The sequence below is a fragment of the Neophocaena asiaeorientalis genome, unplaced genomic scaffold (genome assembly GCF_003031525.2).
Source record: "Neophocaena asiaeorientalis asiaeorientalis breed wild unplaced genomic scaffold, Neophocaena_asiaeorientalis_V1.1 scaffold202, whole genome shotgun sequence".
NCBI classification, from domain to species: Eukaryota; Metazoa; Chordata; class Mammalia; order Artiodactyla; family Phocoenidae; genus Neophocaena; species Neophocaena asiaeorientalis.
The window spans coordinates 36,607-49,422 of record NW_020172627.1 but is presented as its reverse complement, the minus strand read 5'-3'; the positions used below and the strand labels follow the sequence as shown (position 1 = coordinate 49,422).

At 55.1% G+C, this 12,816-nt stretch overlaps 1 protein-coding gene across 1 annotated transcript; it reads left to right on the top strand.

Moving 5' to 3' along the window:
• The first annotated feature begins 1,818 nt into the window (after positions 1-1,818).
• RBP3 (retinol binding protein 3) lies at positions 1,819-11,256 on the top strand. The gene is made up of 4 exons (XM_024739109.1): positions 1,819-4,866; positions 7,104-7,294; positions 9,155-9,297; positions 10,778-11,256. Exons 1-4 carry the CDS (start codon positions 1,819-1,821, stop codon positions 11,254-11,256), a joined length of 3,861 nt encoding a protein of 1,286 aa, XP_024594877.1.
• The last annotated feature ends 1,560 nt before the right edge of the window (positions 11,257-12,816 follow it).

The window sequence follows — 12,816 nt, the reverse complement described above, 5'->3', positions numbered from 1 at the left end:
GGAAACACTTTTCCCAGAGAGATACTTATTCCTGCTCATCTTCATCTGCACCTTTCCTGGTCCAGAGGCTTTGCCTGGGCTCAAGCGATGATGGAAAAGTGCCCTCAGAGGATGAGGCTGGCATGTTCCGAGTTGTGATTCCCCAAGCGGCGGTGGAGCAGAGGGCTCAGCCTTCCCAGTGGGGACTAAGGAGGCCTTATTATTATAATAAATCAGTCTCACTTGATTGGCTGCACACGGTGGAGTGATGTGACCATATGTCACTTGGGTATTAAACAAATCCTAATGAGCTAAGAATATGTTTGTTTTAGCTAATTGACCTCTTTGGCCTTCATCAACCACTTGGTAAACATCCTCAGATAATGATTTCCAGGGAGCGGATTGTGGCTCTCGAGCGTGCTGAGAAGGTCCCCCGGCCCCAAGACCACCTCCTCCGGCTGCCGGCTGAGGCACACGTGCACGCCTGCCTGTGGCCACCCGGTCCCAGGAGGGTGCACTGGCGGTAACGGGGCGAAGAGAAAAGAGTGCAGCCAGGCGGCTCTCCCAGCGCTCGTCCCTGGCTATGTGACCACACTCTGAGCCATAGCTGTCTCATCTGTTAAGTGAGGGCAATGCCCACTCCCAGAGGGATGGGAAGACAAAGCAGAGGTTCGAGGGTCTAGGTTCCGTGGTAGGTATTCTTGGAAATCTGTGCCAAATCAGTCACCAGCTGGACCCACATCACTTCTATGCGAAGGAGCGGGCGTCCAGCAGTTCTCTGGGGACTGATGATCTGGAAACCTGTGGGGTCTGGACCACAGAGACCTAAGTCCTCCAACTCAGTTCTCCTTGCAAGCAGTGGGCCAGGGGCCGAGCCCTCAACCAGCGAGGGTCTTCTTTAGCCAGGATAATGGATGCTTGTTAGATCTCAGCGCTAACTTCATCTGCCCTGGAATCACCAATCCCGTTCATCATGCCCCACAATGCAGTTCAGACATTTCACTCCTATCATCTGAAAGCTGTTGGGGGGAACCACTTCGCTTCCCTGGATGCATTAGCAAGACGGGGGAATAAACTTCAAGCCGTGAAGTAGATGGAGCCTCAGACTCAACCTTGGTGCCGTCTAAGTGACGGTGACCCCACAGGCTTCTACTGGCTGCCCTCACATCCCCCCACCTAGGATGGTGGGCTTCCGTTAGCTACTGAACTCTGTTTCTTCAGCTACAAAACAGGGCAACTATCTGACACAGAGAACTTATCAGTAATCGAGTGCTTCCTTTTTCCCTGATGCTGTCAAGTGCCTTACCCATATTTTGTCACTTAATCTACACAATAAGTAAGACACTTCCCTAAGGCCACAGAGTAAAGGGTGGCAGTACCAGGCCCCCAAGTTCTCCCTAATTCCAGAGGGGTGTGTCGCCCGGTGCAGTGGGGAAATGCTATTTACTTGCAGGTTAATAACTCTGCTTTGCACGGTGGAGACTGTCAGCCTGTAAAGCATGGAACACAGTGCGTGGCACGTGGCAGGAACTTAAACGGTAGTTATTCACGTTAGTCTACCAGAGGTGGCGCATCAAGATGAGACCCCACATACCTTCTGAGTCAAACCACTTCCGCCGCTTCTCCCCAGTCCCCAGGGCTGACGCGCTTGAATTAGACAGGATTAAAGGCTTACCGGAGCTGGAAGCTGCACCCCAACTCCCGTGTTTAGCCCCAGACCTTCTGTCCGCTGGCTGAGAAGGACGCGGGAGAAAGGCAGCCACGCAGGGCAGTGCTGTTGCCTGGCGCACGGTGTCGAGAGAGCTTTTGTGCAGGAGCCAGCCCTCCCTCTGGATCCTCATGTCAAGAAAATGGGCCCTGCTCCTGCCCGTGCTGCTCTGCAGCCTGGCTGACCCCACACACCTATTCCAGCCGAGCCTGGTACTGGACATGGCCAAGGTCCTCCTGGATAACTACTGCTTCCCAGAGAACCTGATGGGGATGCAGGAAGCCATCGAGCAGGCCATCAAGAGTCGTGAGATCCTGGCCATCTCAGACCCTCAGACTCTGGCCCACGTGCTGACAGCTGGCGTGCAGAGCTCCTTGAACGACCCTCGCCTGGTCATCTCCTATGAGCCCAGCACCCTCGAGGCTCCCCGGCAAGCCCCAGCACTCATGAACCTCACGCTAGAGGAGCTCATTGCGGGGCTGCAGAATGGCTTCCGCCATGAGGTTCTGGAAGGCAATGTGGGCTACCTGCGGGTGGACGACATCCCGGGCCAGGAGGTGATGAGCAAGCTGAGGAGCTTCCTGGTGGCCAACGTCTGGAGGAAGCTCATGGGCACCTCTGCCTTGGTGCTGGACCTCCGTCACTGCACTGGGGGCCACATTTCCGGCATCCCCTATGTCATCTCCTACCTGCACCCAGGGAACACAGTCCTGCACGTGGATACCATCTACGATCGCCCCTCTAATACGACCACTGAGATCTGGACCCTCCCCGAAGTCCTAGGAGACAACTACGGTGCCAATAAAGATGTGGTGGTCCTCACCAGTGGTCGCACGGGGGGTGTGGCTGAGGACATCGCTTATATCCTCAAACAAATGCGCAGGGCCATCGTGGTGGGCGAGCGGACTGTAGGGGGGGCCTTGGACCTCCAGAAGCTGAGGATAGGCCAGTCTGACTTCTTTCTCACCGTGCCCGTGTCCAGGTCCCTGGGGCCCCTGGGCAAAGGCAGCCAGACTTGGGAGGGCAGCGGAGTGCTGCCTTGTGTGGGGACACCGGCCGAGCAGGCGCTGGAGAAGGCCCTGGCCATCCTCACGCTGCGCCGCGCCCTGCCGGGCGTCATCCAGCGCCTGCAGGAGGCCCTGCGGGAATACTACACGCTGGTGGACCGTGTGCCCGCCCTGCTGCACCACCTGGCCGACATGGACCTGTCCTCGGTGGTCTCCGAGGAGGACCTGGTCACTAAGCTCAACGCCGGCCTGCAGGCCGTGTCCGAGGACCCCAGGCTCCTGGTGCAGGTGGTCAGGTCCAGAGAAACCTCTTCTGGGCCCGAGGATGAAGCTGAAGACCCCCCGGAGATGGTCTCAGAAGTGCCCGAGGACGAGGCTGCCCGGCGGGCCCTGGTGGACTCCGTGTTCCAGGTGTCCGTGCTGCCGGGCAACGTGGGCTACCTGCGCTTTGACAGGTTTGCCGACGCCTCAGTGCTGGGGGTGCTGGCCCCGTACATCCTGCGCCAGGTGTGGGAGCCCCTGCAGGACACGGAGCACCTCATCATGGACCTGCGGCAGAACCCTGGGGGGCCGTCCTCCGCTGTGCCCCTGCTGCTCTCCTACTTCCAGGGACCTGACGCCGGCCCCGTGCGTCTCTTCACCACCTACGACCGGCGCACCAATGTCACACAGGAGCACTTCAGCCAGACCGAGCTGCTGGGCCAGCCATACGGCACCCAGCGCGGGGTGTACCTGCTCACCAGCCACCGTACCGCCACCGCAGCCGAGGAGCTGGCCTTCTTCATGCAGTCGCTCGGCTGGGCCACGCTGGTGGGCGAGATCACGGCGGGCAGCCTGCTGCACACGCACACGGTGCCCCTGCTGGAGACGCCCGAGGGCGGCCTGGCGCTCACAGTGCCCGTGCTCACCTTCATCGACAACCATGGCGAGTGCTGGCTGGGGGGCGGCGTGGTCCCCGATGCCATTGTACTGGCTGAGGAAGCCCTGGACAGAGCCCAGGAGGTGCTGGAGTTCCACCGAAGCCTGGGGGAGCTGGTGGAGGGCACGGGGCACCTGCTGGAGGCCCACTATGCTCGGCCAGAGGTCGTGGGGCAGACAGGCGCCGTGTTGCAAGCCAAGCTGGCCCAGGGGGCCTACCGCACAGCAGTGGACCTGGAGTCACTGGCCTCCCAGCTCACGGCAGACCTGCAGGAGATGTCTGGAGACCACCGTCTGCTGGTGTTCCACAGCCCTGGCGAGATGGTGGCTGAGGAAGTGCCCCTACCACCTCCCATCGTCCCCTCCCCAGAGGAGCTCTCCTACCTCATCGAGGCCCTGTTCAAGACAGAGGTGCTGCCGGGCCGGCTGGGCTACCTGCGTTTCGACGCCATGGCTGAGCTGGAGACGGTGAAAGCCATCGGGCCGCAGCTGGTACAGCTGGTATGGCAGAAGCTAGTAGACACGCCCGCGCTGGTGGTCGACCTGCGCTACAACCCTGGCAGCTACTCCACGGCCGTGCCGCTGCTCTGCTCCTACTTCTTCGAGGCAGAGCCCCGCCAGCACCTCTACTCCGTCTTTGACAGAGCCATGTCGAGGGTCACAGAGGTGTGGACCCTGCCCCAGGTGGCAGGCCAGCGCTACGGCTCCCACAAGGACCTCTACATCCTGGTGAGCCACACCAGCGGGTCGGCGGCTGAGGCTTTCGCTCACACCATGCAGGACCTGCAACGTGCCACCATCATCGGGGAGCCCACGGCTGGAGGGGCGCTCTCCGTGGGCATCTACCAGGTGGGCAGCAGCCCCTTATATGCCTCCATGCCCACGCAGATGGCCCTGAGTGCCAGCACCGGTGAGGCCTGGGACCTGGCTGGGGTGGAGCCAGACATCACCGTGCCCATGAGCGTGGCCCTCTCCACAGCCCAGGACATAGTGGCCCTGCGTGCCAAGGTGCCCACTGTGCTGCAGACAGCCGGGAAGCTCGTGGCAGATAACTACGCCTCCCCTGAGCTGGGAGCCAAGATGGCATCCAAACTGGGCCGTCTGCAGAGCCGCTATGCCAGGGTGACCTCAGAAGCTGCCCTGGCCGAGATGCTGGAGGCTGACCTGCAGGTGCTGTCCGGGGACCCACACCTGAAGACAGCCCATATCCCTGAGGATGCCAAGGACCGCATTCCTGGGATTGTACCCATGCAGGTGAGTTACAAGGGAGACTTGGTCCAGCACAGTCCCAGGAGAGAGTCAACCAACCGTCCGCACATCCAGGGCTCTGTGCAGGGTGCAAAGCAACGGCTTCCAGACGTGTTTTCATGTTAAATTTTTCACCAGTCACATCTTTTCCTCTCTCTCACCCTGTCCTCCAGTCCCTCATATGCCCATGAGATCCCTAAGCACCTCAGTAGAACATCGGTACCCACAGGAGCTCAGTTTGAAAAGTGCTAGTATAGAAGGAGCTTCACTCTTGGTTGGGTAGAATGCAAGGGTTTGTAGGGCTTCCCATTGTCAGTGCTGGAGAAAGAGGTTGATAAGTCACATGAGGTCCCCGTGATTTCCTATTCTGGAAATGGGGGGTATGTGTGCACCCACATCACCTGCTTGCCTCAGGGGTTTGCAGTTTGTGTGAATGAGTCAGGGGGATGGAGACAGGGAATCAGCACAGGTCCTGGCATCACAGTTGCCTTGGATCTAGAGCATGGAGCCTGGGGACAGGTGCAGGAGTGTCCACGCACAGCCTGGACAACCCCTGCAGTGAGGCTGCTTGGTTAGGCACCGACTGCCTTCTCCTCCCCTCCCGCAATGCCAAGTACTGTCTCCCAAAGGAGTTGCGCTGGGTGGGCATGCACCATGATACAAGGGCCAACTGAAGGGGAAATTCTGGGCCAGGCTGTGTGGTCAAGACATTTGAAGCCAGCACTGCAGGTCTGGGGAACACTGAAAAGGTAAATCAAGGCTGAGGAGTTTTGCTGCCGGGGTAGATGAGGGAAAAGTTCTCCCGATCAAGGGCCAAAGCACACCACAGGACTCACCGAGCACTCCCATCAGCAAGAGCTGGATCTAAAGCACCTTTACAACACCTCTCCATGGTGTTTATCATCTATGATATAACTGCATAGTCACAACAAGTAGGCAGGGAAGCATTTGTCCTGGTTCCCTTGAAGCCAGGACCTGAGACAGGGGCTTAGGTGCGGTCAGTTGATGTGGGAGGTGGTCACTGAAGCAGCAGTGAGGAAGCGGGGAAAGTGGGACAGGAAGTGTGGGCGCATTATGGAGCCTGTTGCCTCTGAAGACTGCAACAGCACCCTGAGAAGTGTGAGGAATGCCTCTGCAGACGTGACCCCACGGCTCCCGCTCTCTGTTAGCTGAAGGTCCCCCTGGGGACATGAACGCTCTCAGATTCTGGGGCAGCTTGGAGAAGGTCCTGAAGTAGAGAGCAAAAAACAAGGGTATGCTAGAGGCAAAGCCCTGTCAGCCTGCGTCAAGCTGTGGCTGAAATCAGAGGGCTAAGGGCACCAAAAGCATCTACTGCCAAACTGTTATCCCATTTTACAAAAAGAGGAACTGAGGCCCGGAGGGGTACAGAGGAGAGCGGCCCATGGCCAAAGGGCTTGTGACTGAGGTCAGCACAAGGCCTGGAGGCCGGGTGTCCTAGTCAGCAGGGGTGTTCCTGGTTTGCAGTCACCTGGTGTGGATTCACATTCTGGCTCTTCCACTTACTGGCTGTGTGCCCTTGGGCAAGTTACTTAATCACTCTGTGCTTCAATTTTTTTCAGTAAAAAGATGGGGATAATAGTGTCTTCTCTACAGTAAATGCTACATGCTCAGCACAGGGCCAGATCCCTGGTAAAGACTCAAGGGCCCAGTAGTTCATGTCTTCAGATGATGATGTCTTTAGACGATGAGCTCAGAGACAAAAAGTGTCTGGGGAGCTCAGGGGAGTCAGAGTGGAGACCATGCCTGGGCCTTTCAGCTCTGACACCAGGGTGAGAGGTTGGCACCCATGAGCATTCCCTGTAAGGAGGCTGCTGACCACTCATTGGGGTTCATATCCCAGGCCCACTACTCATGTAACCACCTGGATACCAACAGGAAAGGCCCTGGCACCTACAACCTCCTTAGGAAATGTTAGCTCCCTTCCCGTGGGCTCAATATATCTCATGATATAAAGGACCTCCGTGGCACCCACTTTCAAATCTGACCTTTCACTGTATCTGGCAGAAGTGACAAGGTGTGGATGCTGGGCACGGTTTGGCAGGATAACAGGGAAACATGTCTATGGGAGAGTTTGACCTGGACTTTCTTCTTCAGCGGAGCTAATTGTCCATTTAAGTACTATGGTCAATAATGAAATAAAGATACTCAGAACCTTAAAAAAAAAATTTTGAGCTTTCAAATCTCTCCTCTCCTGACATGGAGCCGACCTCCCACTCTTTCAGATCCCTTCCCCTGAAGTCTTTGAAGACTTGATCAAGTTTTCCTTCCACACTAATGTGCTTGAGGGCAACGTTGGCTACTTGAGGTTTGATATGTTTGGGGACTGTGAGCTGCTCACCCAGGTCTCCGAGCTGCTGGTGGAGCATGTCTGGAAGAAGATTGTACACACGGACGCCCTGATTGTCGACATGAGGTCAGTGGGCGGGGCTCAGCAGTTCCCAGCGAGGCTGGGGCAGCTGCTGGAAGACAGTCAAAGCCATGAGTCTAGTAGGGATGAAAGGACCTTGGGATGCCGGCAAGAACCCAAGTGGAATAGCCCGCCTGGCTCTCAGGGCTCTGGCCAGCTATTCTGGGGTTCTGGTTTAATTAGCCAGGTGGGGCCCCACCACTGTTGGTTTTTTTAAGCTCAGGTGACCAAGGCTGAGAACCACTGAGCTAATCCAGTGGTCCCCACACTTACCTAGTCACAGGATTCAGTGAGGAGAGAGGGGAAGTGTGACCTTGAACACACTGATTCCAGGACCCCTCCCTGCTGAATCCAGAGCCCCAGGAGTGAGGTCCAGTGATCCGTATAGTTAACAGGCATCATCCAGGTGGCTCTGATGATCAACCGTGTTTGGGACAGCTAGGCTTCCACCTGTGCTTGTGTCTCACATCTCACGAAATCAGCCCAGGACAACCCTGGTCATGAGAATCATAAAGCCAGTGGCCCAGAGAGAATTTGCGATTTAGTCACTATTGTTGCAAAAAGAACTCTTTACACTACAAAATGATTGTTGGGGGGATGCTTTCAGCTAGACCTCTCATCGGCTTCTGTGAAGGTATGCCTCATACAGGTTGAGTTTCCTTCCGAGAGCTGGGGAAGGATGGGTAGAAGAATGTCCTTCAGTAACCAGACCTCTTGTCACTCCCGGGGCCATCAGCAGACGTGCCCTGGGCACCTTCCATGGGCACTGGGAAGGGGGGAGCCAGCTCCCCTGGGAATTGGACACTTTCCCCCCGCCCCGCCACCCTACCCCCCATCCCCAGCTGCTGGATTGACTGAGAGGGAGCTCTGGCTTCTGGCTTGCAAAACTCTTGTGATTCCTAGTCGTCACTAGGTGGCACTGGATCCCAGAGGCGGACTCTCCTCCCTGGAAGATGAACCATCTCCCAGGGCTTGGGTTTGGGTATACACAGAACTTGAGCTTGGGGACTCCTGTGGCACCTCTGATGACTTTATTCTTCAAACGCTCTATTGACCATCCAAATGACCTTCATGCTAAGTCCCTTTCTGCTTAACTGTGTCATCCACATTTTTCTAAAGAGGAGACCCAGCCCACAGGTGTGCTTTGCTTAAAGATCCTTCCAAGCCAAGGTTTGGAGGTTCAGATGCAGAAGTCATGGGCCCTGAACCCATCCTAGACCATCAACTGGAAGAGACTCCTAATACACTGCCAGCCCAGGATTCCTCGTTTCACAAATAAGGAGACAGGGGCCCAGCGAGGTCACACAGCAGGACAAATCCAAATATCCTGGAATGATCACAGGATCCCTCACCCCCAATGCAGTTCCACAACTCTGAACACTCCACCACACTAAGAGCCATGTTAGGACACCTCAACTAAGATACCTAGCGCGTTCTGTGAAATTATCAAGCATGAAACTAGGGAAGACAGTGCTCTCAAAATGTGCAGGCAGCATGGGTGCATGGGAGCAGTACACGGTCAGTAAGCTGGGGAAATTTATCAACAAGTTCCAGACTGTAGGACTTAGGGCCTTTAATATAATATATACAATATGTATCACATAATGTATTAATGTGTGAACAGAAGGGGTGGGTAAGTTATGCAGTATTTTCTAAATGAATTTGACCACAAAGTCTCTGGTTCTCAAGAATCTTGTACTCTGGGAAATGCCAACCAAAGAATTCTGTAGGAGGAAGAAAGGACACCAGATTGAGGCTGCCTGGAATTAGAACCCTCCACAGGGCAAGGATTAGGGCACCCAGAGGGGCACCGAGGGCTTCCCTGTGGGCTCCGCCCCTCAGTGGGCAACATTTCCCTTCCCTCAGGTTCAACATCGGTGGTCCCACCTCCTCCATCTCCGCCATATGCTCCTACTTTTTCGACGAAGGCCCACCTATTCTGCTGGACAAAATCTACAACCGGCCCAATGACTCTGTCAGTGAGCTCTGGACCCACGCACAGCTCGAAGGTGGGTACAGAAGCCTTTCCTTCCTATTATCATTCTAGAAGCTTCTGGGAAATCAAGGAAAGACAGTTTGGGTTCGGGTAAAAGTAACTGTAGCTAGAATATAAAGCCCCCGTCCTATGCCATGTACTCTGTACATAAGACCTTTAATCCCTGCAAAACATGTACCATTATACCTACTTTCTAGATGAGAAAAATGAGTCCCAACTAGGTCAAATAGCTTGTCTAAGGTCACTCAGCTAATAAGTGATAGCTCCCAAACTCAAACACTGGTTTGTCTAAAACCAAAATGCCTGTCATTCCTGCCACAGCAACCATCAGCCTGCAAGACAAATGTAAAGCTAGAAGGGTCCTCAGGCCATCACCAAATCCCACGGCGTTTCCAGTGGTTTTCCATCTCACCTGAACTCTCAGCAGTTTGCCAGCACACCTACCTAAAGGAAGTTCATAACTCTGATGGGGCTTCTGTTAACTGCCCTGAGGCCAGAGCAGTGGCCGGAGGAAGTAGTACAGTCCCCGCGCTTCACAGAGCCACGGCTCTCCAGCCACATCCCAGGTGGATAGCCTTGCTCCATCTCCCTTGCCTACCTTGCAAAACCAAGGAACCTGCCCATCCATCTGAAAAGAGGAGGCTGGGAAACCAATGGGGGGTGTGCCTCCTCCGATCAGAAAAGCACCCTGCAATTTTCATTTGCATACTTCCTTATCACACAAGCATTTGGAGGGAATCTTCCAAGATATACATTCAATAATATTGCAAAATGTAAATAAAAATCAGGACCAGATGAATTCTCAATTCAAATAGACATTCAAGACCAGCAGTTAAAAACAGATCTGCAGATCATGGGGTCTTGGAATTGCGATGTCCAGTACAGAAGCCACATGCCACACATGGATAGAGATGCATAAAGTGTTCAGTGCACACCAGATTTTGAGGACTTTTTATGAAAAAAAAGAATGTAAAATATCTCAATAATTTTATTGATGACATTTTGAGAGGAACAAATTTTGGATTTGTTGAGTTAGATAAAACAGTATTAAAATTCATTTTGTTTAACGTGGCTTCTAGAAAACTTGAAATGACATATGTGGCTTGCATTCGGGCTCATGTTGCTTTTCTATTGGACATCACTGTTCTAGAGGGCTGTCGTCATTAAGTCATAAACTTGGCTCTTCTGAGGGTCCAAAGTGAAGAGAGTCTGGTCAGGTTAGCCCTTTTCTCGGCTAAGTCAGTCCAGCCTCTTCCCATCACTGGTGATAAAATCTCTCAAGTACTGGCATGCTCGGGACCCGGCACACATCCTTATCCCCATTTTACAGATGCAGAAACTGGGGCTCAGAAAGGTGGGGTGACTTGCCTGTGGACACAAGGACACAGAACTAAATCCCTGGCCCTCCTCTCTGGAGTCTAAGCAGTATGGAGAAGGCAGGTGCCCAGGGTGGAGACTTGACTCCCTATTTTGAAGGGCCTTATATCCTGCAGGTGAACGCTACGGCTCCCAGAAGAGCATGGTCATTCTGACCAGCAGTTTGACAGCTGGCGCCGCAGAGGAATTTACCTACATCTTGAAGAGGCTGGGCCGGGCACTGGTCATCGGGGAGGTGACCAGTGGGGGCTGCCAGCTGCCGCAAACCTACCACGTGGATGACACCGACCTGTACATCACCATCCCCTCTGCCCGCTCAGTGGGGGCTGCAGACGGCAGCTCCTGGGAAGGGGTGGGTGTGGTGCCTGACGTGGCTGTCCCTGCAGAAGCAGCCCTCGCCAGAGCCAAGGAGATGCTCCAGCACACTCTGCTAAGGGCGAGGCGGAGCCCACGCCTGCAGGGCCGCCGCAAGGGCCACCGTAGTCAGAGCCAGAAAAGGCCGGGACCTCTGGGACACATCCAAGGGGCACCCAGGCATGAGGTCCTGACTGAGGCCCCCAAAGGGCAGCAAAGGGGCCTGCTGCCCTCTGGTTAGGCTTGAGAATCAGAGATACCCTTGGAGCTCATATACCTGGTCTCTTCCCAATTGCCAGCATCCTCTCTGTTGGAACACCTCAGGACAGGAAGCTCACCCCCTTCAAAGTCAACCCCCTCCTGGGAAGTGAAGCCCATATCTATCTCCACCGACGCTTCTTAATCACCAACCCCTGGTCCTCATGCAGTCAACTAGAGCGTCTCTGTCCAACAGCGTCATAACGTGAGCCACGGAGGCCAGGCACATGTGTCACTTTACATTTTTAAGGAAAGTACAAAGAAGCAGGTGAAATTAATTTTAATAGTATACTCCATTTAACCCACTATATTCACAGTAACATCATTTCAGTGCGTATTCAATATAAAAATTGTCATGAATGAGATACTTTTGCACCACGTCTTTGAGATCCAGTGTGTGTCCCGCACTTATAGTACATCTCCATTGGCACATGTCACGTGTCTAGCACACAGCAACCACCTGCAGCTGGTGGCCCCCATGTGGGACAGAGCCCCACTCCCCCGCTACACTGTCCCCATTCTGTCCTCCCTGCACGGGCATCTTCCCCAGTAGTGTACCTCTCCCACTCTGCCCCGGGATCATTTCTGTCCCCGCCATGCTGTGTAGTCCTCAGGGGTGGAAACCGTCCTACGCATCCTCGTCTCCTACTGCCCAGCACTTGGCATGGCACCTGACACAGGCGGTGGATGCACAGTGAACACACATGCCTATGAAGCTGCAAAACTACGTTTCCCTCCAAGTGGCAGCCCTCGGACACATGAAGACAAGTTCAGTTTCACTTAGAGCCCTCTCCTCCCTGCCCTAAACCCTCCCAGTCCAATTCTACACAGCAAGTCTATCTTTCCTTCACGTTCCTCCCATGACCTTGTTCTCCTGCTTCTGCCAGGGACCCAAAAGTGAGCTCTGGTGCCACGCAGAATCCCGCCATGCAGCGTTGCTACCAGAGGGGAGAGTGGCCCTGCGTGGTGGTCTGGGGACCTGCCCTGCTCGTCCAAGTGCAGCCTGTCACTGCCAGCTCTGGCGACCAAGCTGACTCCTAACAGGGTGAGCAGTTTGAGACAGGCAGAGCCCAAGACCTCCCCCAGGGTTGGGCCAGCCCTGGGAGGAGACCTGGAGCCCAGGGGTAACCTGGAGGAATGAGAGGCCCCCGGTTTGTGCCCTGGGCCCATGCAACTCTGCTCTGCTAGAGTCACAGGGACCCAAAAATGAGAGACCTCTGAGGCTCTGCCCAAAGTCATGGTGGGGTGAGGCCAGGAGGGCAGGGAGATCCCAGTGCACAATCCCTGCTCCCAGAGCTCCAGGCTCCAGGACTGCCGGGGTGAGGATGAAGTTCTGGTCCTGTCCTGTGCGGCCCTCTGGTGAGTCCAGGCTGCAGCTGCCACAGGCGACTCCCCAGGGCACCAGGCATGGCCTGGACTTCATCAGCCCCCTCCCTAGACCTCAGAGATCTGGGGAATCTGGGCCACCACCATCTCTAGGGGTTTCTCCACTAGAACACCTCAAAACAACCCTGTCTAAACTGGAAAGCCCTGATGGAAGGCA